We start from the raw sequence: 26508 nt of genomic DNA, 5'->3' as shown, positions 1-26508 counted from the left end.
TATTAGAAATGAAGCATCAGAGGTACACTTAGATATCAGTGAAAGTGCCGTAGTGATCAGGTTATTTTAACACGGTCAGAAATAATCGGGGTCACGCCATAGCAGATTCAGATTTGATATCACTTGAGGGCTGGAAATTTGTACAGTATGTTTTTTGTTCTAAGCCTCACAGTATCAGAAGACTTTTGCATTTTATTTGGTGCTACTTTTTCATTATTTATAAGGAGTGTGGTATGAACTTTTAATAGATGCTGAGAAGCTTTCTGAATTGCTAAGCCTTTCTGTATCTGTCTCTGCTAATAATTAACCACCTCATGGCAAATTAGTTAGAATGTACCTAAGAACACATTCTTACTTATAGTCAGAGGTAGAATGTAGTCTGAACTTATTCTTACATATTGACGTACTGTATATACACATTGAGAGTATTTTTTAGATGACCGTTACTGTACATCTTATTCTTCTTACTTAGAAAACTAAGAATATAAAACTGCCAGAAAGAAAACACCTTTGATATTTTGGATCCAGTAAAAACTAAATTGTTTTATGACAATAGTGTACTTCAGCTTAGTTTAGAAGTGATGGCAGACATACATGTATAGATCGAAATGTATAATTACCCTGATATTTTGACATAGCGGTTACTAGAGAAAACAGTAAAGCAGTATGCAGTGTTTTTCTGTTTTAACTGAGGAAAAGAAGGAAAAACACAAGTTATATTCTCAACCACTGACAAATGAGTAGTCCCCCACCCTTCTAGGAAGTGGTATTTCAGTGTTGTTTTTGAAGTGTAAAGACTTCTAAACTATCTTCATAAAAAAAGTGAAATTATTCTACTTGTGCCTTTATGTAGACTGGTTCAATGAGAAATCTGTGAGATTTATTTGATTACTGTATAAGAAATACAGCAATAATGCAGATAATCGAATTCCTTCTTAAAAGTACAGCAAAACATCAGAGATGCACTTAAATGTCAGTGATATTGTTGTAGCTACCTGTCCTTTGGATCCAATACTTTTCCCAGTTTCTGAAGGATGTGTTTAGTAGTCTGAATATCTGTACAATGATGTCCTTGCTCTGTCATCAGGGAGCTTTCCAGCTGCTTTTAAGTTTGCCCTTGTGCTGCCTGTGTTCTGGAAATCTAATTTAGATTTAGTTCATATCTTAATTCAAATCCATTCTTCCATTCTTAACTACGGTTCTTGGAAGGGTCGTGTTTGAACATAAACGGTCTCCACAATAATAATGATATCTTGGAAAACAAAAATGACTACTACAAGTAGTAAATGATATAGTATGAATGCAGATTTAAATTGTGTATCCATTTTGGTCCTGTTTTGAGTTACAGTAAGTGCTTTTGGTATTGTGGACCATGTCACTGATGAATTGCCTTAGAAAGTGGGTCAGCCTTTCAGAAACTGTTCAGGAACTAACAAACAGAAAATGTTCTTGTGTTGGGGGAATCCGCAGCTGGAATGGCGAATATTAGCTGTGATATCTTGCCAGGCTTCACCAAGGGCTTTGTGTTATTTTCCTCACGCATGCTTCTGCTAGTAAGGTTATTTGTAAATAAAGCTTGATATTTTTTTTACAGTGATGCAGACGATGCACAGGTTTATATTTGTTATCCCAGGTGACACCAGTACTTGACTTTACTTCTTGAGGAGGCTCAGGTCCTTCAATGTGTGTAGTAAGATGCTACACATGTTTTATCAGTCGGTGGTAGCGAGTGCCATTTTCTACGCAGTGGTGTGCTGGGGCTCTGGGATTAGAGCAGTAGATTCCAAAAGGCTGAACAAGCTCATCAGGAGAGCGAGCTCTGTCATTGGGTCTGACCTGGACCCCTTGGAGGTAGTGGCAGAGAGGAGAATGATGTCCAAACTAGAGGCCATCATGGACAACTTCTCCCATCCCCTCTATGACAGGCTTGCAGGAATGAAGAGCACGTTCAGCAATAGACTGATTCATCCACGGTGCGACAGGGAGCGCTACAGGAGGTCATTCTTGCCGTCTGCCATAAGACTGTACAACGCATCCACCTTGCGTCTTGGCAGAGGCAACAGCGACAGTGACCTGTTTCTGGACTAAACGCATATACACATCTACTGCTACATCTGTTCTCTTTCTTTTTCTTTTTCTTTTTCCCGTTTACAACCACTTTTGTGCAATATATGCCAGAGACCTGTGCAATACATTTGTATTTATATTTATATCTATGGTTACATCTATATTTATATTCATACGTGTGATACGATTTTCTGTGTACTGTTCTGTTCTAGTTTCCTCTTGTGTGTCCGGACTGTGAGTAACTCTTGTATTGTATTGTATGTATTGTACTATTAGTATTGTATCACCCTGCAACTCACAACTGGCAACCCACTGAAGCTAAGCAGGTGTGAGCCTGGTCAGTACCTGGATGGGAGACCTCCTGGGAAAAACTAAGGTTGCTGCTGGAAGAGGTGTTAGTGGGGCCAGCAGGGGGCGCTCACCCTGCGGTCCATGTGGGTCCTAATGCCCCAGTATAGTGACGGGGACACTATACTGTAAACAGGCGCCGTCCTTCGGATGAGACGTAAAACCGAGGTCCTGACTCTCTGTGGTCATTAAAAATCCCAGGGCGCTTCTCGAAAAGAGTAGGGGTGTAACCCCGGTGTCCTGGCCAAATTTCCCCCCTGGCCTTTACCCCATCATGGCCTCCTAATAATCCCCCTCTATGAATTGGCTACATTACTCTGCTCTCCTCCCCACTGATAGCTGATGTGTGGTGAGCGTTCTGGCGCACTATGGCTGCCGTCGCATCATCCAGGTGGATGCTGCACATTGGTGGTGGTGGAGGGGAGACCCCATTACCTGTAAAGCGCTTTGAGTGGAGTGTCCAGAAAAGCGCTATATAAGTGTAAGCAATTATTATTATTATTAATTAGTATATAATTCGTTACACTGTAGCTGTGTTGTGTGTGTTAAGCTGCTGTTGCACTGCAATTTCCCTCACGGGATCAATAAAGTATCTATCTATCTACTATTCAAGCTTAACTTGGGTGTCTTGCTAATGGCAGAAGTTGTATGTGTAAGAACTGCTCTTTCTGTTTTTCTCATCAAGGCATGAAGGTGCGCTGCCCAAGAAAAAGACACAAATCTGATGTGATAAATATGATTGTAATGTTTGACTGTAAACTGTTTGAATATTAAGGCATAATTTTATTTGTGCTAAATTAAGTCAATTCCTTTTATTTTCCGCTTATTTTCCGGTCTTGTAAGTCATGTGTTATTTTGCTCGCAGCATGAGCTGAAAGCAGCTCCCCAAATCCTAACAGAAAACAAATAAAGGAGCACATTACTGCTGTGCTGGCGTTGCTGCATCAGCTGCTAGTCTGTTACAGAAATAATTTTTTGAAGTACTGAAGGATTTGGAACCAGATTATTTAAGTGAAATGCTTTCTACTTATCTGGAACAAATTCAGACCTGTTGTTTTTGGCCTGCTTTGTATTTCAGGGGGAAATCATAAGACAAAGGCAGAGACTTGCCCTCTCAGAATTTTTAAATCGCACTAAAAAATGCTTACCGTATGTAACGTAGTCTTTTCTCCAATCATGTTTTTATTGTGTGGTCAAGTGTTTTGAGTTGTGTCAGGATCAAGAGGTGCATATGTAAAGATTATTAAAAAATAAAGGTTATTTCCACGTTAAAAAAATAAAAAAAAGCAGAAATGCAACATGTTATCTGTTGCACTCCAGGTGTGTGAAAACCAAAACGTTTTGTTTCTCCTTTCTATTTTTCAGTGTGGAATTAACCTTTATTTATTCCCTTGTAACCAACGCATGCTGACGCAGCTCCCCGCCCCAGCATCAGTAAGATTGGTGAAAGGTGAACTCCCAAACACGAGCCACACTGGCTTCCATTTCAAGCTCTAGATACTCTGTCAGTGCTGCATTAACATGTTAAGGTGAGACCAGATGGGGTGATGGAATGATGGTAATGGGAACAGATAGGAAATGAGGGACAGACTGACAGCTTTGTAGGCGGCCCTGCACACAGAAGAGGGCGAGCAGCTGACTGTATGAGCTACAGTACATTCACTTGTAATGAATTGAAAATTGTATTGTTACTAAGGCCAGACATTCAGCACTCTGCAATATAGTTTTAATTATTGATGTTTAGTGTTATGCCACCTTCTGGAGTAAATTGGTAAGCTCTCCTGCGGTCCTTTAATAGTTAAGATAGTTATATCTAGTATAATAGTTAACAAATGACGTTTTAGCCTTTGTTTAGAAACCAGTCTGAACTGCTCCTTTTGGAGAACCTCCTGCAGTGATGAGTGTGTAAAATAGGACAGCTGTGGTCTCTTTTTTAGCATCTTAACTTTCTTCCCTATGAGGGGCTGAGATAATGAGTCATTAATTATTAATTCTATTTTTCTGTTAGTTTCCTTTCATGCTTGGCATACATCTAAGTAAGCCAAAAGCCAAAGGGTACTGTGGGGTTCATCCCAAAACTCTCTATAAAAATACTGAAGTTGTATACAGCTGTTGTAGGTTGACAGAAGTAAATGAAATATTTTTTGTAATAAATAATTAAAATATTGTAAACTTCAATATACAGTATCTAACCTTATGTAGGCATAAGTTGAAGTGCAAGCAGCATCTTTCATATAACGCTGTTGTTTTGCAAGATTAATTGCACAGTTTAAATGTTTCCAGTCGTATCTTTTGGCATTTAGGAGAGCTTAGCCATTAAGAAGAGCTCAACACTAGTGCTTAGCGCCAGAAGTCAACAGTATATTATCTATCTGGCTGAACCTCTCTTTACAGTTGATTTTCCTTCTGCCTTCAGGCCTCCTGCTCAGGGACGGGCAGGAAGTACTTTTTGCTGTAAGTCAGGGGACTGCTGGAAAACGTTGTGCTCTCAGCCTGGTTGAGCTGCGTGTCTGTCAGTCCCCGCCCCACTGGAGAAGAGCTGAAAAAGCCACTCGCTCGCTGTGCCATATCTGTCTAGAAATTATCTCTGTACGCATAGTTAGCATGTGTTTATGGACTATATTAGTTATATTAGTAGTGTATGTGCATCATTTGGAGGGTGTTTTCCGTCAGTTTAACGCATTTAAAACGGATGTCTAGAGTGTACAGAAAAATAATCTTCATTTTATGGGCACAAGTTGCTAATAATCCTGTTATTTTCTCCATGCCTTGACTAATTTAGAAGGAAAAGAATGCTGCTCACTGAATGTATGGCTTTTAATCATCTTAACAAACTTAATCACTAAGCTTAGTTAGTGCTATAAAGCAGGTGTACAGGATTAAATCTCCATGGGCCCCAATTCATGAGCTAGCCAGTGCTCTGCAGGACGTTATGACCAGTTCCCTCATTCTCCAGTGGGATTATATATATACTGTGTATGTGTGTCGGTGTACAGTTCTGTGTGTATATAGACCAGGTGCTCTATAAATACTTTGCATCTGTTGGTGTAGTTCATCTTTTAATACATCAGCATTGTTCACAAATGTATTTAGAATAAACTTTACGTTGATTTTGTCTCATTTCTTAATTGAAAGTAATTTCTTGCAATGGGGTCCTTCAGCCAGACGAGGTTGAAAGCCCCTGAATTTGGATGCAATTGGGAATTTTAATCATTTGTCAAGCAGAAAGCAAAGTGCTTCAGCAGTGCATTCATCAGACCCGAACAGCTTTTCGCTGGGAAATGTTTTGCTGTCAATACCAGCTGATTGGATTAACACATTGTTGACTGTGACTAAATGAAAATTAGTAAAGACATGGCTGAAAGTTAGCAAGAAAGAGGGCAAATATTGCCTGTTGAAATGTTTTCTTAAGAATCCTTTTCTCCGTGGATCGGTGAATACATTCTAAAAGCTTAGTGCTTGGATGTCAAATGTCACAATTTCTTTATTTTTTGAAAGAGGCTACTGTACTGTAGGTCACACAATACTGACCTATTCCAGTGGTCTTAACAGTGCTAACCAGCCACTAACTATATACAGAAGAAAAACCCATTATTCTTTAACCCAGTGTGTCTGTTTTAAAAACATACAGTACTGCTAATAATATTTGATAGTACCACCTGCGATTTCCTGTCTGAAAAGGCGATGCTGGTTATTTTCATCATGGAAACAGCTGAATAGAGGGATACATGCAGAGGAAACTTGTGTCAATAACTGTTGTTGGAAGGAACAAAAGCTGAAGAAAAATAAGACTGTTCTGCTGCCATAGGATCAGCAACACATAAATTATTCAGTTCCTCAACACTGAAATACCACTGAACGTCTAAGCTGTTGGTCTGTTCATCTTGCACCCTATAGCCCAGCTTGTTTTCCCCAGAGGGGATTTCCCTAACTGGTCCGAAGTGCTTGGAGCTGGTGCCTGTGCTGTTTTCACACAGGTGTTTGACAGGTTAGTGACTGCGAAAGTCCAAAATCAGCTGCTAGCAGTTTACAGTCTCAGTATCTTCCTACACTCGCAGATTTGGAAGCAACTAATTGAATTGAAGAGGGAATTGGGAAGAGGGAAACCCTGGTCTCATCTTACTGTATATCTTTAGACTCACGAATCACACAATGTTAACTGGATTCTTATGTGTTTTAAAATTTAAATTTTCAGTAGTTTTGTTCCCCCTTGACTATTAATTCATATCTAAACGTATTTTGCAGTAGCATGAAGTGAATATTTTCTGTGTGTGTGTCCAGGGTGTCTTCCTCCTTCACCCCCATTGTTTTCCTTGTTAGGCTCCAGTGTCCCCTGTGACCCTGTGCTGTAGAAAGCGGCTCAGAGAATGGATAGAGGAATACAGTGAATATGTAAATGTCGTAGTCAGGGTTGGCTGGTTTCATGGCCATCCCTTACATGTTTATGGCCTTTCCATCCTCCTGTTTGAAATCCAGATTCAGAGGTCATCAGCATCTACTGAATCTAGTTAATCTTTTCTGTTTTTTAGACTTTCAAGGTGGTATGGATTGCTAAACATTATTCATATACGGTACATACCCTTCACTGTGTATAGGCTATAACATCCTCCTCTTGGTAAGGTATGCTGTAAAACCTGCTAACTCAAGAATAGTGTCTAGGTGAGAGAGAAATTTAACTAGTGTTTAACAACGTTGGGCGTGTCTCACTCAAATACTGTGGCCATTTCTCTTGAGACTGTTTTTATCTTGAACGTGTGACCAGTTGTTGAAAGAGCCCTTCAGCAGATGTGACAGAAGCTCATGGAGGAGGGAGAAGTGGCGGAGAGCGGGACCGGAGGGTACAGTAAGGCCCGCCCCCGCGCAGCAGGGGACCAGTGGCAGGTAGCACTGTCCCGGAGAAAACAGTGGTCTCGGGGACGTGACAGGATGCAGATCCCAGCTCCGTTCAAGAGCTGGAAGTCTGCAGGGCAGACTGATTCTTTGGGAAATGGTGATAAAGCAACAGATTATCAAACAACCTGTACCACTAATACTCATGATTAAAAGAACACATGGTTTTACCGGCTTAATGTGTAAACATTATACCATCTTGTTGTCGAATGTCCTGGGCATCAGACATGTCTGAGGGTCGTGAAGGGATTGCTATCAAATGTTTCATTCCTGCGTCTAAGTCGGAAAAAATAAGTTGTTCTAGGTGCTCAAAATCCAATGTTTCGTTACCTGAACTTGGAGCTTAAAATGTGTTTTTGCAGAAAGATCCGATATTTTTATTCACTCTTGATAGTGACACCTTCACAGTGACTGGTCACGCATGGTCATTTTGGAAGAAAATTGAATAATTACCCCCCTCCACTTGCTGTGAATAGAGCAACAGTGCTTGTAGCCGGTCTTTGGTAAGTAGAAGTTGTTTCCTTAAGGATAATTAAAAAAAAAAAAAGCTATTCACCAGTCAAAAGGCTAATACTTGAAAATAAAGTGCCGTCTATAGGATTTCTCCTGCTCTCGTGCCACGACTGAGGAGGGACCAGTTCGGCAGGAGGGATCTTCCACAGGGCCTTTGAGCTCCTTATGTTCGGTGCGCTTCCAAGACACCGTGCAACATCTTTTATCTGGGAATGAGGAGTATAGAATTATATAGATGTATATGTTTTACGGTGATTGATTTCCAGCTGTGCCTGTTGGAGCAGGCCTTGATTGCTTTTGTCAAGGTCAATACACTTCAACCGCTAAGTGTACCATCAGCCTGGCTCTGGCTCTTCAGAGACCACATTAGGGGATACTCCTCGGTAAAGGCAAATAAGGCCGTCCAATCTGTATTAAAATTGCTGTCCGATGAATCATTTTTTTCAGATTCTGGGAAACAGTTTGCCAGTGCTTCAGTCTTAAGGCATATCCAGAGATCCCTTTAACAGAGTTAAGCTTGCCGTCACAAAATTAATTTTGTTTTGTTTTTCACAGGCTCATTTTTTTTCTTTTGTTTTTATTCAACGACCATCCATCTGTCCCCTTTCTTAGCGCTTCTTCCAGTTCAGGGTCACTGGGGAGCCAGGGCGTATCCTGGCATTGCAGGGCAGACAGCAAACACAGACACACTAGAGGTGGGAACTGGGGCACCCAGAGGAAATCCACACGAACATGGGGAGAATTCCACACTCCACACAGACGGCTCCCTAGGGCCCCAGTACTGTGAGCAGTGCCAACCAGTGCACCACTGTGTCGGTCATAGAGCAGCCTGCTAACCAAAATAGCCTTGTACGTACTGTAATTGAACTGTAGTGGAACATTTTCATGTTATTTAGTATTTCTTGTAGTATTTGAGAATTGTGTTTATATTGCTGCCTTAAAAGGCAAAATCCTTCAAAATACAGAAAGTAGTTGGTCTGACGGTGGTACTCAATACTGCAAGTCTGTTTCCGACTTCATTACTTGGTGTTAGAAATACGTTTGAATAACATGATATGACTTGCAGGCATTTGCAACAAGCTTGTTTTTTTTATGCAGTCCTGTCATCTAATCCAGATTTGTGATTTTTGTTGGAATTTTAGGCTGTATTACAGATAATTGCTTACACTTATAAAGCACTTTTTTGGACAATCCACTCAAAGCACTTTGGTGGTGGTGGAGGGGATCCCCATTACTTGTAACGTGCAGCCCCACCTGGATGATGCGACGGCAGCCATAGTGCACCAGTACGCTCCCCACACACCAGCTCTCAGTGGGGAGAAGAACAGAGTTTCTCCTTTCGGGAAATGACCTGGGATTTTTAATGACCACAGAGAGTCAGGACCTCAGTTTTACGTCTCATCCGAAGGACAGCGCCTTTTTTACAGTATAGTCTCCCTGTCAATATACTGGGGTATTAGGACCCACACAGACTGCAGGGTGAGCGCCCCCTACTGACACCTCTAAAACCTCTTCCAGCAGCAAACTTAGGTTTTCCTAAGAGGCCTCCCATCCAGGTACTGACCAGGCTCACACCTGCTGAGCTTCAGTGGACTGCCAGCTATGAGCTGCAGGGGGATATGGCTGCTGGAGACAGGGTGGCCTGTGGTTGGTTTCATGTAGTAGCTTTCAGGTGAAGTAACTGGGCATTGCAGCCTGTGTTCTTCAGGACATTACAGTTCAGAATATCAAAGTTAGCTGTGTTTTAGTATTAACATATTACTCTGTTAGCACAGTTACAGGTCAACATAGTGGTGATAAGGCTGTTCAGTATTATTCCTAATACAAACCAAATCCTGCATTTGTATTTCTTATTGTATACAGTAATATGATTTAAGGTGTTGCTGTTTTCTTCTAGAACGTTACCTATCTAAATCCCAAGCCTGCTGTCCTTAAGTCAGTACACTGTGAAGTTATATTTTGTGTTTGAATGACCTGCTTATCAGATGGGCTTTGGAACAGTAAGGTGTTAGTAGCAATATTTGTTCTGAGTAACAATATGATTTCTTTTGCAGGAGCTACTCCAGGTGTATCAGTGTTTGGCTTCTGGTGACTAATACTTAACATCATGATCTAAAAGCTTTTGTAATTCTAATATGGCAGTGATGCTTAGAAATAAGGTCACTTGAATGCACTCTTAATGCCATTTCAAACCAAATAAACTGTCAGAATAGATATGAGAATACTGGGATTTATCTCAGAGAAAAATTAATGGATTTTAAAAAAAGAAATAAAGCTAATTAGATTAGTTTTTGTTTGTGAGTAACCTCATTACTATTACATTTGTGGCTCTTTGACAAAAGGGAGATAACTTTAAAGCCATGAATCCTGCAATGTCTGCGCTAATAACAGTGTAAAACCTTTGTTACTGGTGCAAGTTCACTCTTTTATTTTTTTGTAATTAAACAGGATGGATATTTTGAAACGAGTTCTAAACTGACTTAAGTAAAGCTACGGAAAATGAGAGAAGGCGGAAACAAAGCCCCTTCTACTGAGAATGCAATTAAAGCTGAAATGTAGCTGATTACTGTGTTAGAATGATTTTCTGGAAGAACGCTAGTGAAATCCATTATGTAACGTGCGTCTTCAAAATAAGACTGTAGGTTAAACTCTAAGTATGATTGAAAATCTGCAAGCCTAGCAGGAACAGATTATAAAAGAAAAAGAAGCTTAGGGCTTGATACCATATACTCCGAGGTGTATAGCCACTGTATTATGCAAACAGGCACTGCGTTTTTACAATCATCTGGAATTAGTATCTTGCTTTTCTTAAGTCTTTTTTTTTTCTCACACCACATTGATTTGAACACAAACGTGACATTTTTGGGATCCCGAGTGTAGAGAATTTTCACTATGCTCTACGACTGCATTTTACAGTATATCCTAAAGCCTGTTCATCTACAGTATGTTCAAAAAGATAAAACATATCATATTTGAGGTCAAGAAATGTCATCACTTCACAAAATGCTGTTTGCCTACAGTATTTTTTAATATTTTATACACATAAACATTAAATTTGGAGACTCCAACTTGTCTGATCAAGAACTTTATTCAGCTCTGCTATGCTGATGTAATCTCATTAGGACATCTTGTTCTGTAGCTGCAGAAACACACTATTATATAGTATAGTTCAATAGTATAAAGCAAATACAGCTTTGGCAGTGGTCCATGTCTAGCTGGGAGGAAAGGATCAATATTTAGCAGAGTTCGATCAAGAAAGTAATAAATAATACATGATAAAACCATATAGTTGTAGAGTCTTGTAAGGGCTAGTGATATTTCCTAATATTGAGATTTCATTATATAAAGTATTCAATATATTTTGCAGTTTATTCAGTGTTCTCAAGAACGTGGTGAGTTAGAAAATCAGTTTGTGTCAGGCAACACACAGAGCATGGCAGTTTTTCAGTACTGTATGATTTAGAAAGAGGTTGGACAGTGGTTAAACATATTTTCCATATGAACTAACTCCTTATTTCCCACTGTGTCTTTGCTAATGCTGTATTTGTTCATGATGAACATTAAGATTGTCCAGTGATCTGAGTAACAGTCTTAACCAGAAGCCAAGGCCAGACCTGTGCCTTTCACTCAGTGATCAAGCCTTCTGGAAATCGGTAATTAGAATACCTGGGCAAAATCTGCCATTGTGTGGACAAATGCTGCACAGTTATCCTTTTAACAGTTTTTAGTGTGGAAAACAAAATGGACTGTAGGTTTAAATCTTTTAAATTTCACCTTGCTGTCTTCTGTATGTTACAGAAGTCATCCCGCTAATTAGAATGACATTCTGGCTTTATCCAGATGAGCTCAATTGTTTTTAGTATTGCCAGACGTACGACAACAGGGTTTTGTTTACAGTATACTTACTAGGAGTACATCGGTTTTAAAGAAAAAGAGCCAACATGCTCCTTCTCCTTTTAAACCCTTATATTCGTTTTAGACAGGAAAGCACCAAAACGTTGCTCCTAACTGATACTGAAGCTTAAATTTTCCCCACGGGGTCATGACAATTCTAAAAAAACACAAGTTTTAAGTATGCAAGTATGCTGTGGTCGAAAACTTTAGTTACTTTTTTGCTCCAGTTATAAAAAGTATCCTTCACTTTTTGGAGCAGTGTCTTGTGTAAAGAAATTGAATGCAGTGCCTGTTGGGGTTCTCTCCCACCCCTCCAGCAACTTCTTTGCCCTCCTACCATCTGGTAAAAGGTATCCCAGTATACGGACCAGCTCCACCAGACTCCATAACAGCTTTTTTCCCACAGGCTGTCAGGCTCCTCAACACCCTGGTACCTACTGCACCTACTCCAAATCTGGAAACTTAAGTTATTTTTTGCCTAATGTCAGGCATACTGTCTAATGAATTCTCCGCACAATCCTATAAAGTAAAGTGCACTATGCACATTGCACTACGTATCCTGTACCCTGTCAGAAGTGTCTGTGTCTATATTGTCTACAGCATTGACTTTGTCAGTGTCTGTCTGTATTCACACCGTAGGCCTGGAGAACGAGATCTCCCTCCTCTGTGTACTTGCATATGTCTGGACTGACAAACAAACTTGAACTTCTCATCAGGGCATAAGGTTGTTTGGCCTTCGTCAGAGGTTAGAAACGGTACTTCAGGAGTTTAATAAGCCCTTCTGCCTGCCTCAAGCTCTGACTGTGGCCCCTGAGCTTTTGGACTGATGGCAGAGTTTCCCATTGCGTCAGTATTGCCGATGAACGGTGAGGTAGCAGAGCACTGAAATATAAGTTTTCTCTTCAAGAGCCACAGGATGAGTTTTGAAATAACAGCATCGCTGGCGTTGTTTAAGCCAAGAACACAAACCCCTGCCATTTTGCAATTTTCCCCACTTGATTAGGTCTAAATCTCCCTAGGCTGTGTTGGCAGTGTTCACCAATGGAAACTGCTGTGTGTCTTTGCCAGCGACCTGTAGAAATGTCCAAAAATCTAAATCTCCGAGGCTGGCTGCCTTCCTAAATGTCTGGTTTTCACAGGAAAATAAGAAAGCAGGGAATGTTATAACAGCGTTGAATGCCTGCATGGAACTCTGGGACATGGTTGTGCGGAATTCGACAACTGTAACTCCACATGTTTTGGGAACTGTAATTTCAATTGGTTGAATTGACTAATGCAGAAATATAGCTATCTGCACTAAATAATATATAAAAAAGGATAGCCATAGAGAATATAAACCTTTTTGCACTAAGCATTTGCTTAAAATCCCTGTTTTAAATAGTCAGAAATGTACCTAGTGTTTTCTGTAAAAGCATGGTTTTGGACAGTGAACTAGCAACAAAAAAATAAAATTGCTGCAGTGATTTTATGTGCTGATTAATGGAATGTAAAAAAAAATAATTACAACTTACCAATGAAATTAAGAAACATTTTCTCACATGTATTAAAATTTATATTTTCTTTTTTTATTTGAACATTTTCTAAGGTAGGTGTTATTAGGAGGGGTGGTCATTAGTGAATTCTTGTCAATGTGGCTCTAGGGATGCCTGGTTTTGTATGCATTTTGTACCCACAGTTTAGTAGTTTTTGGAACGCGTCAGTTGTGTCTTGCATAAATACAACCCATTGTTGAAAAAGAGAGCAAGGAAGAGGTGAGAGAGATGGAAAGAGGAGAAGTTAACACTGTATTTTAAAACCATATCTTTTCCACTGCTCTTCCAGAGCTCACTTACTGTATATAACTGGAGAAGTTTTGTGAACATGATGTTGTGTGATAGTAATCAGTGCTTTGTTGTTCTTCTCTCAGGTTTCTATCCTTAAGTTAAAATATGCTTGTACGCAGCTGCCGCTTACCAGAAACATGGACATGCAAGTTGCCTCAAGTTGCCTCCAGCACTCAGATCATTTAATTTCCCTGCAGACTGAGGCCATCGAGTCAGGGTCTCCACATAGTCTCCTTTGTCCTTTGGAATGTACTGTATGTCTCCTGGTTTTAAAATGTAGAATCTGTTGGCTTTCCTGACAGTAATGTTTCATGTGAACCCTTGTAGACCAATGTTATCTGAATTTCTGTATTTGAAATTGAAATTCAATGCCCCCCCAAAAGGTATTGCCACAGTTAAGTGGATTGTGGATGCTGCATATTGGTGGTGGTGGAGGGGAGTCCCCATTACCTGTAAAGCGCTTTGAGTGGAGTGTCCAGAAAAGCACTATATAAGTGTTAGCAATTATTGTTATTATTATTATTATTATTATTATTAAAGTCAAAACTGCTTCAAATTGCATATTAATGCTTCAGATTCAAGCAGTTTATATTTGTGGTCTTTTAGATTTATCTGAATATACTGTCCTTACAGTATATGTTTTGTGTTTGGGTAATTTGGGTAATTCCATGCATACATTTAATCATCTTAGACAACCAACCTTGTCTATCCAGTGATATAAGATCAGATCACTTTATCGGCCATATACAGTTTCTTGTATTAGGAATGTGTCTTTGTGCATACCCCAGCTTGCTCTCCATGAGACACACAGACAGGGAGAAAGAAGCTGGGGGTCAGAGCGCAGAGTCAGCCATTTATACGGCGCCCCTGGAGCAGTTGGGGTGAAGGGCCTTGCTCAGGGGAGTAGGATTCCTCTGCCGGCCGTGGGATACAAACTGGCAACCTTCCAGCCACAGGCGCAGATCCTCAGCCACAGAGCCACCACATCACCCCCTGACTCATCATAAGTACTGAGACATGTTCGGTTAGAGAAGTTTCAGGGTGTAAAAGTGAGTATTTGATTGGTGATTCCTTTAAAACAGTCACTCCGTTGTCTAAGTCTGAAAACTACTGAAGTCGCAAAGTACCAAGTAAAGGTTTATAACATGCAGAAAAGAGAAGAAAAGAAACACAATGTTTTGGCTTTGGAGCCTTCTTCAGGTGTGAGAGAGAGGAAAGTCAGGAGCTGATAAAGCAGTGAGAACAAGAGCCGGGAATGGAGAGGAGGCAGGAGCAGGAGAGAAACAGAGTGGACACTCAGGGGGTGTGAAGTTGAGAGGTGTGAAGTCAAAAGTTGCAAATGAATAGAAAGGATTAGAGAGGAGAAAACAAGGCTGTCTTTGAGAGAAGGGGGAAGGTGTGATCCTAGTTTCAGGATAATTTTGGTTTTGCACGTCTTTCTTCAATAGGAGTTGAGAAATCCTTCTTTGAGAATGCAGATGGACAGATCAGTGTAATCATGGCTGTTAGATGTGAAATGAGAAACTATGGGCTTGGAGAGATCTTTGATCCTCACAGCCCTAACACGTTCTCTGATGCGGTCTCTGAGTATCCTTCCTGTTTCCCCAGTGTAGATGGCTGGGATGCAAGAGATGCAGTAAATAAGGTTGCTGGAGGTACAACTGAGTGATCTGGAATTGTCCAGAGGGGCCTTGAATGAGTGTGGTATTAGATATATATTTGCAGGTGATGCAGCGAGTGGTGTTGCAGGGGAAAGTGCCTGGTGTGGATGGTTGCTGAGGGTGGTCAAGGGAGCTGTGAACAAGGTTATGCAGATTAGGTGGCTGGTGATATGCGATGATGGGGTGGTCAGAAAAAAGAGTACCAATGGAGGGTCGTCCTGTAGGATGGATAAGTTGTCGTTATTAGTCCTGGGGATGGAGAGGGTGTAAGGGTGGTAGGGAAGCACCAATGGAATGCGGCTGTTACAATGGGAGTTCCTGATGGAGTTGATGGTCCGAGGGCTGTTTTTGGTTTGGGAGAGGGCCCTGTCAATAACATGGGTGGGGTGTCCTCTGTTGATGACAAAAGAGCACATTTTGAGGGCTTGGCGTTGAAAATCTATGTCATCGCTGCAAAGTTGTCGGAGCCTGGTGAACTGTGGAAAAGGGAGAGAACTTTTTTATGTCTGGGGTGAAATGAGCTGTACAGGAGATAGCTGTGGGTTTGTAATAGACAGATGTAGAGAGTCGTGGATTATTAATGGAAGTGGAAGATATGTTAACTGTATATTTGAGGGACAGGTGGAAGTTGGTGAAGTGATGCAGGAAGTGCTCTAGCTGGTCATTAGAGCATGTGGCAGCACCGATGCCGTCTTTGATGCATCGCCTGTAGAGGTCAGGGACAAAGCCCGTGTAGGAAGCGAGGCAGCATTCTTCTCCCCAGCAGACAAAAATATTAGCTTAGCTGGGTCCCATCCTGGTGCTCGTGGCGACTCCACTAACTTGCTGATAAAAAAAGGTTATTGAATGAGAAAGCATTCAGTGTGAGGCCCAATTCCGCTGAGTTCGGTAGTTTCTTCAAATGTGAAATGCTAACATGGATTTCATTGAAGGGATTGACTTGGTTTGCGATCTCACTCAAGGAGGTTGGTGGTTTTCTGATGAGCTCTGTGGTTTTTCAGGTAGAGGTGTATACTGTAGGATGATACTATTATCAGTATCTTTTTCTTGATGTTCCGAACACAGTTCATGGCCGTGTTCTGTAGTAGTAACCTGTGTCTGTTAAATGCAGTTTAGCTGTTCAGTCTTAAGCTGTTCAGTGTGTTCCTTGGAAGGTACTTTCTCCTTGATTTACTCTGTCTGATTATTTTGATCTCCTTTGATGGTGTCAGGTAATCTTATTGTTAAGGAACAGGTAAATGTTTATTTCATGGTGAAAAGAGAAGAAAAACGTTTTGGCTATGGAGCCTTCTTCAGGCGTGAGTCTCCACAGGTGTCTGGCTCCACAGCCGAAACGTTTTTCATGGAAAAAAAACTTTTCTTGTTCCTTTGCAGCCTGTGCATGGTGATGCACCTCCCTACTTAATCTTATTGTTATTAATTTTATTTTTAAAAAGGAGACAATCACATACATCACAGACTTAATTGGTTGGATCAGTGCTTCCCAAATCTAGTCCTGGAGGAACACTGACTTTTAATTAGCTTGTTTTTATGCTCAGCCCTGAATGTCAAAAATACCCTACTTCAGCGGTACATGTGTGAAGGCCTGTCCCTTGTGATGTTATTTCTTCTTAAATGTGTTTAAGATTCCAAAATAAGTTTGTCAGGTTTTGCTTACCATAAACTATAACCTTAAGTTTACATAAAACTTACCTAACCGTGTTCTTAGTTATCTTCTTGTATTTCACTGAGCATGGTGCTTATGAAGTTTTTACTCCTATCCCTATGTGCTGTGGTTTGTTTATATTTTATGCTCAGAATGAGTGGGAATTCAGATTAGGCAGTGTACTTTTTATATTTCCAGACCTTCCCTGCCACTAACTGAATAGAATTTTCAGTTTGACAAGGCCTAGCTGTTGTGGTTTGGACAGGATCTTGTTGTGGTAAAGTTAGATGGGTCTGCATGGAATGTGGAATATACTGTAGGGCAGTTTCAGCAGAAAATGAGATTTAGTAATGGACTGTTTGTCCTCAGAGCCTGAAAGTTGTGTTCAATTTTTTTTTTGTCTTGCAGTAGAGTGTTTCTTATGAGCCTAAACACTTGAGGTCTACAGTACATTACTGTGTTGCAGTTATTGCAAAAACCTGGCAGTGATTGATGTTTAAAGTAACATGTAAGCTTTTGTATTCATACCACAGTAAGAGTACTCTTTTATATAGCAATATACTCTATTGTATATCTGCATTGCTTTCTCAAAAATTTGTTTGCAAGTATCCCATCTCCTTGTTATGTATGCATTAAGGTGATTTAATTAATCATTTGTTGCACCACCATGAAACTGTCAGGGAAAACACGGTTTACCTAAATAATATTTTAAAACCAGGGTCACACAGACTGCTGCTCCTGTAAAGCAGCTAAAATGGGAAAACCTATGTTGTAAATAAATTATCTGCAATACTGTTTGTAGCTTCACATTTGCCAAATGGGTGGGGTGTCTCCTTATGCATGATATCTGAAGAATATTTTTTTAAGTGAATACATAAGCTAAATAGTCATCTTCATTAGTCGGGGGTCTCTGACAAGCTGTTTCTTCACTGGCTGTAGACACAAAGGAATGTGAGAAAGGTCACAGATGTGAGAGGACTGTTTTGTTTGACCACTTGAAGATGAGTGATGAAATAGTGCAGGATTCATTAAACACAACTCTGGGTCACTGCCAGCAGCATTTCGTTTTATTGAGTTACATTTTTTTCTTTATATGTATAGTGACAGACTTTTCTGGAACATTGAAGAAAATGTAAATGTGTAACCACAAATTTTAACAAAATGGAGCACCCTGCTATTGTTCCCAACACAATACTCATTATTCTGTTTTGCTGCCTCATGCTATAGTAGTGTTAACCTGGAGGTAAAGATGAGAGGAGGGACAAGGTATATTTTTAAAAACATTGGGAGCTCATGTGCTGCAAGTTGTTACCATATTTCACTGTTTTCTCCAATTAATTAATCTAAAAAAGATAATAGATGGTACCTGATGGTACTGTACGTGTGACACAAACAGTTGTGTGCACAAGCTCAGAATATTGAATGTGATTTTGTTTGTGTTGCAGATGATGAAGCATGCCTGGGACAATTACAGACAGTATGGCTGGGGACACAATGAGCTCAAACCTCTTGCCAAGAAAGGACATTCCACCAATATCTTTGGTAAGTTCTTTTAGGGTTATAAGGCTTTTCATATTAAATAATCTCTTGGTGTTGCAGTGGCTATCGGAGATTGTGACAGAAACATAGTTGTGGTGACCCTTATTCTATAGCAGTGCCTCCCCCAGATAAGGATTTAAAAACTTGTGTTCCTTGTTGCATGCTGAAATGTTGGTGCACAACAAATCTGCCATAAGCTTAGCCTGATGCATTGTTGTTGTTGTTGTTTTTTGGATGCTGGAGCTGTCTCCAGGTCATTTTCAATATACTGTAAAGTAATTAAAAAATTTGCATGAGAAAGATTAGCTGGTATTTTGCAATGATAATTTGAGCATGTGCAAACATTTCTTATTGATCAAGGTGTGAATGCACTTGAAATGTTTCCAGTATTGCAGTACTGAAAGTCCCTGCTGTGATTTCAAATAACCTGCAACGTCTTTACAGCTCCGGCAATGTAAAATGAGAAGCCTGTAGCATTGCAAACTTTGCAGTAGATACATTTACAAATCATCTGTTTACTAGTGCATCATCTGTCCTAGCAATTGGAAGGCTGCGTACTAGGTATGTCTGCACGTATAGAGACTTGGTTTTGGATGATTTATAAATCAAATGCCAGTCTCAAGTGGACACTTCAAACCTGCTTGCAGTTACAGTATGGGCAGGATTGCATTACTGAATCTGGCCTCCTTTCTCTCTCCCGCAAGCGATTGATATTTCTTATTACAGGACCCTTTCTCCTTCAATAATAAATGTGAGACAAAGTCTGATTCCCTCTGTAAGATGGAATGATGACACAGAGGCCATGGGCCAATGTGTCTCCACAACACGGACAAGAGCTCAGAGCATCTTGGCAGCTCGCTACGCCCTTTATTCCACCACCTGCGATAAATGGGTTTCTTGATGGTGGCACTCTTTCTTACCACATACAAGGATTGTCCATGGTCAGTGTCTGTTACAGCAAAAATTTAAACTCCTGAGTAGCCCTTAAAGCAGCAGGAGAAAAATATGGGGAAATGAATCCATGTCTCTCACATACAGTAGATCCGTGGCACTGTAAGCAAATTACTCTTGCGTATTTTAGATTAGCAATTAACTTTTGTCTCAATAACCCATGAATTAGAAGTATCAGTCAGATTAAAGGAAGCATAAAACAGCGCTGCTCTCCTCCACAGAAGAAAATTGAACAAGATGGACTTGACATGGCATAAAAAGAGCTGTATATTGGAATAGGAAAACAGGATTATTATTCTGAATATGTGATTGTATTGGGAATGTAGATGACATTGATGCTTTTTTTAAATAAATGAGCTATATAGGACTAATGTGTTGAGGTCTTTTGAATTTTGTGACATTTTACATTCTTGTAAATGTTCGTTTTTAAATCTGACATAATTTTGTAATCACTTCACTAAGGGAGTCTTTAAGCAGTTTAGCAGCTCCTTGTTTCTCATTTCTGGACCGACCTGTATGGTCCAGCTTCGTGTACTGCCTGTAATGCCAATGTCAGGGTACACCATGTGTTGTGTCACAAAGGTTCATAACAAAAGCTTGTGTGGCAGACGGAGAATGATGCTTAATGAATTTTAAGGAAGGCTTGTTTTCCTGACAACCACACTAAAAGGTGAAAAGATTGCAAGTGTCAAGCACTTCTAATGAGCAGTGATAGCGCACTTAGTCTCCGGCGCCTTTGCGGTTTGAGTTGTAATTGGAAAGTGTGGATGTGGAGCTGTGACATTGTGCTAATGGCGGTGATGGCAGGGCGTAGGTTTGAAACAGTAGATGATGTCATTTTCTTTGTCTTGTACCCATTTGGGGCTTCGCTTGTGATTCATTGATACAGAGCAATAAGAGCAGTACGTCAAATTACAGATAACTGCTCCTGGCTATGCAGCACGGTGCAATTTGGTCTTTTTAAAATTACATTTTAAGTACTACCATCTTCCACATGCTATTAAAATTAGCTCCTCAGCACTGTAAGACTACTAGGGCTCAGGGCTGAAAATTACCATTGATGCTGACATCCTATGTCTGGAAAAAAATCTGTAATAATTATGATTAATACCATATTCTGAAGTGTTATTTGTATGCCTATTGTTAGTGGAAGTGCCAGATGATGCTCATGTCTCTGTTGTCCACAGGCTTTCACAGGCTAATCTTTACGTTTTCACACACAGACTGAAAAACAGTGCCTTAGTGCCAAAACTGCGAAGAATCCAACTCGATTTTTTTCATTTCTTCTAATCATGAAGTGGTTTTTAACGCCAAGTGTTTTAATTTGCTGAGTAAAAGCTGTTTGAGCCCTGTAGTTGTTTTTGTTTAGAAAAGTCCCCCTAACCAGTCAACGCACTCACTGTGATTTCACCTATTGACCCAAAAAAGATTAACTGAAAACTGAATCATGTGAGAGGGGAGTTTCATAATTTGATTTTAAACCACCGCTGGAAATATTTGTGGAGTTGCGAACCCCCAGTTTGTGCTGGCCAGATGCCAGACGGGAAAGGCTATGAACAAGCAGCAGGAGGAGACACCAGTGAATGACCGAGCTCTCGTCGCTCAAAGCGGCAGGGTCCACGTCACAGTGCAGACACGGCTGTCCCACTCGACGAGGCCGAGCAGCATGTCGCGGTCTTGGACAGCGGTTCACCGCTCGCGGCAGGGTGCTGGACAAACCTTGCTGTCTCCGTCGACACCGTGAAAACGCACCGCCAGGTTTAAACGGAAGTAAATTTCTCTCTTAAGAGTGGGGGAGGAGTTGAATTTGACAGCATGTACGTGTACATTGGAATTCGTATTCGTACTCTTGGGATGTGTCCGGTACAGTAGACAACACTTTAAAACAATGTGCACTGTACATTACAAAACAGTAAATAATAATAAATAATGACAGTACAACAAAAGCACGTTAACATACAATGGGCAGTACACAACAATAAACGCACAGGAGAATAGATACGAGGTAGTCCAGCAAAGAGTACAGTGTGCAGAGGTGCACTGAATTCTGAGGCACTGTGCAGTTCGCTGTTAATGATGCGCACTGCCGCACTGTAGGGTAGAAGCTGTTCTTAAGCCTAGTGGTCCGGGCTTTAGTGGTGCCCCTTCCCAGAGTGCAGGACAGTTTTTGTCGCCGGGATGGGTGGGATCCTGAATAATGGGAAGGTCTTTATTGCGATGGGGCGAATCTCATTGAATGATGGTGGGTCACATCCTGTAATCCTCTGTGGCGTTTGCCACAACCCTCTGGTAGTGCTGCTGTGCCATACCAGTGAGGACATGTTCTGTGGTGCTGCAGTAAAAGTTCACGAGTAGCTGCTTCCCCATACTGGATTTCTTTAGGCGCCGCGGAAAGTGGAGACACTCCTGTGCCCTTTTTAGACTGGCTTCCGTGTTGAGAGGCAGAAAGTCCATAACGTTGTTATGATCTTGTTTTTGGACTCTTTTCAGGATCAGAACAACTTGCATAACCTGTTACTGCACAATCTTTTTATACACCCCTTTTTGCAGCAAAGCTAGATTATTTTGCATATTATTTTTTGACTCTCGACACGATTTTTTACACTGAAAAAAATGGATGTTCCCGTGACACAGGAATCTTATCATAAAAAACAGAATGTTCCCAGCCTTGCTGACAAATATTATACTGTTGCCATTTCTTTTTATACTAACAATAAAATAGGGGTGCTTTAATTTTATTGTGCTATTAATCTTCTCATAGAATATGATGCAAAAATGAGGAAATAGTGTTTGTGGAATCAAGTTTAGTGGGATAAAAATCGCTTTTATTTCAGTTTATGCTCCAATAACTTTTGATTCAGATTTCTCTACTTCACTGAACAAATTATTAGTCCTCTCTGAAATATAGTATAATCAGTTTTCATATTAGCTGAATTAATTATTAACTAATGCCACTAATATAAATGCTGTATTTGGCCCCAGCTATTGAGAACTCATGTGCACAGCTAGGTCCCTCACAGAATATCACCTCTGTTGCTTTGTGGAGATTTGCATCTGTCCTTGGATGTCCTCTGTGCTTGAAGCCCACTTGCCAATGGTTTTATTTTTTTGTTAAATCTTTTCCTGAGATCGATTTCTTTTTCACATTAAAATCCTTTTTATCTCAGTTTTCTAATGTGGACATTCTACCTATAGTTGTTTCAGATCATAATGCAATGTAGTCTAAGGTAATATTTTCACATGTACTGAGTAAAGCCTCATATAATAATGAGTTTCAGTGCTTCTGGGATACAGAATGACTTTTTGTAACTTGCATTTCAGATCAAATCTGACCAATTTGTCTTTTAATTGTATATCAGTGAGCGATACTAGTCTATTATGTGACAAAATAGGATTTCATCAGGATTGCTACTATATTATTTGTCTCTAATATTAACATATTCCGTTTATTAATTTAAAAAATAGCTCCTGAAGTACACATTAAATGCTTCTTCTCTTTGTTGACCTTGAATTGGATACCACTAGGAAAGAATTCAATCTTTTGCTCAGATGGCGTGCAGAGTTTCTTATACATAAGGATAGTCACAATCATCATTTCATGGCTGAAGACCGTGTCGTCTTCTACTTTTAAGACTCTCTGAAGAATGAAAGCTTTACAAATATTCGTTCTATTAAAACCTCAAGAGGTAATCGCTGACCTGATTCTAGTCAATTCTGAATTTTGATAGTTTTATTCAAAATAATATAGCTCTGACATTTCACATGAGACATGCAAACAGTTTCTTGAAGGCATCCAACTGTGACATCCCTGAGAGATGCGGTCTCTTTCCGTGACTGAGAAAAGACTCTCTGAAGAACATGAACAAACGGAAGTCCCCTTGGGTCTAATGGCACACCATTTTTTTGTCTTTTGAAATCAGCTTGCTAGCTGAGTTGTTGCAGACAGCTATAGAAAGGTATTCCTGTACAGGAGATGTCAGTGTCAGCAAGAAATAACCCAGTTATTTCCTAATTATTAAGGAAATTGACCCCACTTAATGTGCTAGTTATAGCCTCATGTTCCTAATAAATGCAGATGTTAAACTTTGTGACAAAGTCTTGAGGCTTCAAAATCATTATTACTTCCCAAGAGACGTTTTTCAAATAGACTGCTTGTAATTGGCTTTAACCTAGAATCTTCTCAAAAGGTGCCCGGAGATAATCAGTAATTCTTCTCTGATGAAGACTCCCACGATTTATGAGTAGAAGAATAATCCCTTTGGTAACAATAAGATGTAACTACAGTCAGTTTATTGGACTAGCCAGTTGTGTGTTTATGCTGACTTCGTGTCACATGATCGCTGCAGCTTCAAACATAGTATAATGAGAAAGTTTAGGCAGAATCCTCTCACCTGCCCAGCTTTTTAACATGCAACTGACCATCTGTCCAGTGCAGATTTGCAATGACTGAAGGAGAACCATGTTGCTGCCTCACAGGACTGCAGGGCTCACTGTATTGCTGGAAGCAGTCTGACTAATCCCAGCCTTTCCTTGAGTGCTGTTCATCCAGTAGTTTGCCACCTGCTGGAGAGAACTTGGACCCATGACTTCTGTGTCACAGAGCTCAGCCAGTGCACAGACGAGCAACTTTGCCACTTGACCCCAAGGGGAGCCTCATAAGCATTCGACTTAACTAGCAAAAGACTGAAATGTGCTCTTGATTCATTTGTAAGTACATTTACTGTGAGTAAAAGAGTAGTTGTATACCTGTATGTGTGTGCCACTGCTGCCTGGCAATGCTTTAAAAAGCCTCATTGATATGCCCTATTGCAGGGACTTGAAGCAGATTGGAAGCCAATTTACACTGACAGAATCCAGGGTCAGCACAGCTCTTCCTTCACCAGACTCATTTACATTAATTTTCAACATTCATGAGCTCGTTTGTGTACAGCAGGCACAAATTGCCAGTCACTGAATATTTTTCTTTTCCTCAGGCAGGTTTTTTTTTTCCCAATGATCTGTCATTAGCTGACGGGAATCACCAGCGAGTTTAAGGCTGCAATAATTTCTCCTGTTCTATTTGCCTGTGTAAAATTCTGATGTGTTGCTGTGGGAACTCGCTAATTGTATTATACCCACTGCGTTGCTGATGTTTTAATAAATGTGTCAGTGGATAATGCCTTTTGTTTGGAGCTGAAAGAAAGAAATAAAGCAGCTGTGGTGGATGTTGTTTGGAGGAATTGATAACAGAGTACTAATTAGCACAGTACAACAAAAAACCTCCTGTACATTATTCCAGTTACAATGACTGCTTTCAGGAGGCTCACTGACACATTGTAGTCTTGCTCAAAGGAGTAAAACCCATGAAAAGTGATGCCTTTTGTAAGTACTGGTTTCAGATGATCAAATTGATTTTGCAGAAAGGGGCCTCTTACCATTTTAACTGAGCACAAAACCAGTAGCCTAATAGTTCACATATTACTTGCTGTGTCTTTTAAAATGTTGAATTAAAGAGCTAGGAAAATCACATGTAATACAGAATCTATACTCTCATTGTGTCAAATAGCACACAGAAGTGTTTTCATGTGTTTGTTTCCTTTACACATTGCTGGATGTCTCCTGTGTCATATCACACAGCTGCACTCTGGCGTGTTGTCAGTTGTACCTCTGTTAATTCCAAAAGCCTGCAATTAGCTATCTGCATTATTAAAGTGTTGGTTTGTTTCTCTGTCTTCAACTAAATACATTTAAACAGTATGACAGTTCTGTGTTGGTGCTTAAATCCGCCAGAGCACCTCTGGTTGCTAAGATTTTTCACAGGCCCTGAGCTATGTGTGGAACAAAGGACATTGTTTTTATTATTAATGCTGAATATTACATGGAAGGGATAGCATAAGTACTTTGGTTGTTTTCAGATGGATTCCTGGAATGAAATAGTAGTCACTGGAAATTCTTAAATTGATCTTTTGAAGAAAAGATGGTGCTTGACAGCCATATACATCACATTGTATGCCTGTGCCACAGCTGAATATTCATTCTCACATTTTATCTGGATTCCAAACCCCCTCCAGACATAGACAGAAGTAAATGTTTGTATTTGGCCTGTCACTTGCTAACACAGGTGTATTTGATCCTTGGCAATTTAGCCTGATTGTTTTTTCCATGTTTTTGTGACATACTGTATACCATATTTGCCAAACTGTTTAAGCTTTTCTGAGTAAAAAACAAAAATGCTAAAAGGCAGCAGCTAAAGTAAATGGCTATCAGATCTGAAAAAGAAAAAGAATTAAAGCAGAAAAAAATTGAGAATTTGAATTTTTGGAAGTAAATACTTTACTTGTTAAACTTTTAAGAATGTAATGTAATTAAATCATTTTCAAGGTGAATTGTAAAGTATTTTTTAATCATATTTTTCAGAAGGAAAGAAAAGGGACAAGAGTGTTTTTCAGGCCTAATCAGGGCTGAGGTAACAGGTCGCCTTAGAAACCCAGGGGTAGTGATAAGTGACAGTGAGCAAGTGGAGGTTGATTCCATACTGAAAAAGAGACAGTAAGAAGAGAAACGCTCTTTCTGGTTTGAGCTCACACCGGCTCTGTAATTAAAGCAGTTCCACGTCCTCCTACATGTACGTCTCTCTGCGCATTCTGAAGTAATGTTGTAACACTGAGGTTGCTGCTGAAACCACAGTGTTGTACATGTGCACTTTTGGTCACTACAGCCAGAACTGGGTTCTGTCTCAACCGGGCTCTGGCAGGGCACACTTTCACACTAGGGCCGGTTTGCCCCAGAAGCCAATGAGTCTTATAGTACAGTATGTCTTTAGACTGGAGGAAGAAACCCACACGAGCGTGGGCAGAACATACAAACTCCACACAGGCAGCACCCTGGGGTCAGGAAGTGAACCCATGACACAGGCCTGTGAGGTTAGCAAAGGTCCTGACTGTGTCACTGTGCTGCGCTGTTCATAGTCATAGGTAATCAAATTATTTGTGCAATGTAAGAGTTTTGAAAATAAGAAGGTTTTGAACGAATATTGAAATGTTAGTTATTTTTTTATATCCAAAGCATTGTGCTGATTTTTATAGTAGGCATCCTTGTATCCGCGCGTGCTGTGCACTTCAGGAGAGGGCTTAGGCTCTGCTACACTCAGTTTAGGCTTACTTCAAAGAAGACAGCGGATCCTTTCTGGAAGAACAGA

At 40.2% G+C, this 26508-nt stretch overlaps 1 protein-coding gene across 2 annotated transcripts in view; it reads left to right on the top strand.

The window, feature by feature from the left end:
* The window catches only part of man1a2 (mannosidase, alpha, class 1A, member 2), a 155380-nt gene that overhangs the window by 45851 nt on the left and 83021 nt on the right, over window positions 1-26508 (top strand). For both annotated transcript variants that reach the window (XM_015364169.2, XM_006639363.3), the window contains exon 4: window positions 18287-18383. In XM_015364169.2, coding sequence (XP_015219655.1) covers window positions 18287-18383 — 97 coding nt within the window. The remainder of the gene's footprint in view (window positions 1-18286; window positions 18384-26508) is intronic.

The sequence above is a fragment of the Lepisosteus oculatus genome, chromosome 15 (assembly GCF_040954835.1).
Source record: "Lepisosteus oculatus isolate fLepOcu1 chromosome 15, fLepOcu1.hap2, whole genome shotgun sequence".
Taxonomy (NCBI): Eukaryota; Metazoa; Chordata; class Actinopteri; order Semionotiformes; family Lepisosteidae; genus Lepisosteus; species Lepisosteus oculatus.
The sequence above is the reverse complement of the archived record's forward strand: the minus strand, read 5'-3'. Positions and strand labels throughout refer to the sequence as shown.